Source organism: Microtus ochrogaster, unplaced genomic scaffold (genome assembly GCF_000317375.1).
Source record: "Microtus ochrogaster isolate Prairie Vole_2 unplaced genomic scaffold, MicOch1.0 UNK1, whole genome shotgun sequence".
In the NCBI taxonomy this organism is placed as follows: Eukaryota; Metazoa; Chordata; class Mammalia; order Rodentia; family Cricetidae; genus Microtus; species Microtus ochrogaster.
The window spans coordinates 27,537,055-27,539,926 of record NW_004949099.1 but is presented as its reverse complement, the minus strand read 5'-3'; the positions used below and the strand labels follow the sequence as shown (position 1 = coordinate 27,539,926).

The 2,872-nt window shown below is 41.9% G+C and overlaps 1 protein-coding gene across 1 annotated transcript in view; it reads right to left on the bottom strand.

The window, feature by feature from the left end:
• Positions 1-2,872, bottom strand: part of Fancd2 (FA complementation group D2) — a 76,809-nt gene that overhangs the window by 2,729 nt on the left and 71,208 nt on the right. Inside the window, exon 43 of the mRNA XM_013353049.2 lies at positions 494-616. Coding sequence (XP_013208503.1) covers positions 494-616 — 123 coding nt within the window. The remainder of the gene's footprint in view (positions 1-493; positions 617-2,872) is intronic.

Sequence of the window (2,872 nt, the reverse complement as noted above, 5' to 3'; positions counted from 1 at the left end):
GTAGACCAGGCTGGTCTCGAACTCACAGAGATCCACCTGCCTCTGCCTCCCGAGTGCTGGGATTAAAGGCGTGCGCCACCACCGCCCGGCTGGTTTAATTAATTTTAACACAGAACATGCTGGTCTTTTCTCCCTTCTAGAACACTTTTACACACAAGATCATGGAAAATAGAACACTATATAATGGAAGAAAAAAATCTCCACTTTGTTTTTGGTACAGACAATTCAATGTACAAATGTGTACATGCTAAATACATGCTCTACCACTGAGCTATAATTCCCCGTAAGCTGTAGACAAATATTCAACACACCTTGAGAGATACTTAAGTGAGCCTCAGACAATGTAATTGTAGTAGATGGATTCCAAAGCATTCATATACACCTTTTGTAGGGCATGGAGATGGGCACAGAAGTATTTAACAATAGATATATACAGAGAAAATCCTGTACTTTGGGCTAACAAAGAATATTTAATAAAATGTTCTACCAATACCAGACCAGCCTGTGCAGATGACTCTGTTGCTCTGTTCTTGGATACATGGGATGTCACGCTGTCCTCACTGTCCTCTGAAGTGCTCTCTTGGGAAGAGGGACACTGGGAAATAATTTCTTCACCCTAAATGAAGAAGCAGAAGAAATGGAGCATCATAATGAGCACATTTATGGTTCTGAGGAAGGCCGAGTTTCTAGGTATTACAGAAGGAATATTCTAGCCATTCAAAACATATCAACTGGGTTGAAAAGATGGCTCAGAAGTTAAGAACACTGGCTGCTCCTCCAGAGGTCTTGAGTTCAAGTCCCAGCAGCCACATGGTGGCTCACAGCCAGCTATAGTGAGAGCTGGTGCCCTCTTCTAGCATGCAGACATGCATGTAGGCAGAACATTGTATACACAATAAATTAAAAAAAAAAAAAAGAAAAAGCTGTAAGAATATTATAAGAACAATAACATAACCTCTGACCTATCATTTAGGGAAACACTATTCAATTTTCAATTCCAGGTTTCTGAGATGTTCATGGAACTGATACATAGTTCTATACAAGGTCCATATTTTATATTCTAGATTTTGTATTGATGACTCTTCTCAGTTAATGCCAAATATGGATCTAAAATTGTTCCAAAAGCTGGAATTTTAATCAGAACTTAGAAGAGAATCAAAGTTTGTGGCTAGTGTGGGCTACACAATGAGATCCTGTTGCCAAAAACTCTCTCTCAGTACCCTCAAGGTTATTTTTTTTATCTATCTATCTATCTATCTATCTATCTATCTATCTATCTATCTATCTATCTATCATCTATCATCTATCTATCTATCTCTATCTTTGGGTTTTCGAGACAGGGTTTCTCTGTAGCTTTGGAGCCTGTCCTGGAACTAGCTCTTGTAGACCAGGCTGGCCTCGAACTTACAGAGATCCATCTGCCTTTGCTTCCTGAGTGCTGGGATTAAAGGCGTGCGCCACCACTGCCCGGCTCGTACCTCAAAGTTTATAAGTAGCACACATGACCACAAACACCAAGCAGAGTCTGAGGAACCGTCTGGACTCAAACCCTGGTTCACTAACTCACTGCTAAAAAGTCTGCGAAAGTTACCATCGTGAGCTTCAGTTTTCTCCAAGAAAACAAACAGAATTGACTTCCTAAGTTTTATTTGTAAGAGAGAAAACCACTATTCTATTCTTTTCATATATAGCATTATAAAATTCAGCTAGTGGGGCTGGAAAGATGGTTTTGCAGTTGAGTGTTTATTGCTCTTACATGGGACCTATGCTTAGTTCTCGGTGCCTACATGGCGGCTCACAAATGGTTGTCTTAGAACTTGCTCTGTAGACCAAACTGGCTCACAGAGATCTGCTTGCTTCTGCCTCCCGAGTACTGGGATTAATAGCATACATCTCCACTGTCCTGCTAAATAGTATTGTGAAATTTTTTAACCTTTATTTTTATGTCTATTAGTGTTCTACCTGCATGTGTCTGTGTACCACATGCATGTATTATGCCTGTGTCATGAGTCCCCCAGGAGTCCGAATTCATATGCAAAAGCAAAGAGCTTTTATTGTGAACTTGAGCTTGGCTCTCCATCCATAACACCAACATAGCAGTTGGATCAGAGAGAGCATTGAGCTCAGCTATGGCAGGGTTTTTAAGGAATAAAGGATGGGGGTAGGGGAGTTTTGGATTCAGATGGGGGTTGAACAGTTTGGGCAGAAGTGAGGTAGCAGAAGTCTTGTCAAATAGGATTGGTACCTGTGTTGTTGCAAGGAAATTGGCAACCTACATCTAAGTTAGGTATGCTATCCTTAATGTTCTGGAGCATGTAGTACTTGTTTGTCTCAACTCTGACTGGTCCCTCACAGGGTACAGTCTGTGGCTTTTCCTGGTTATTGTCAGGATGAGGCCTAGTCCCAGTATTCTTAGTCTGCAGGCTGTCATGGCTGCACTAATGTTAAATTAGACCTCTTCAAATGCAGGCCCATGGAGGCATGTAAAGGGGCTTGGATCCCTAAACTGGAGTTACACACATTAAAGGCGTGCACCACCATTGCCCGGCTCCTCTATTTACTTTTAATTTTTTTGACAGTTTTGCTAAATTGCCCAGAATGGTCTTGAACTCACTTTGTAGATGGGCAAACTTAAACTTGTAATCCTTCTGCCTCAGACTTCAAGGTAGTTGGGTTACAAGTCTGTGCCACCAGGCCCGACTAAAAGCAGTCTTATTAGGAGAACAAGGTCTGGGTGACCTCTTTAGTATTTCTTCTGGTGTAAGAATGGGTGTAGGAGGGCTGGAGAGATGGCTCAGAGGTTAAGAGCACTGACTGCTCTTCCAGAGGTCCTGAGTTCAATTCCCAGCAACCACATGGTGGCTCACAGACA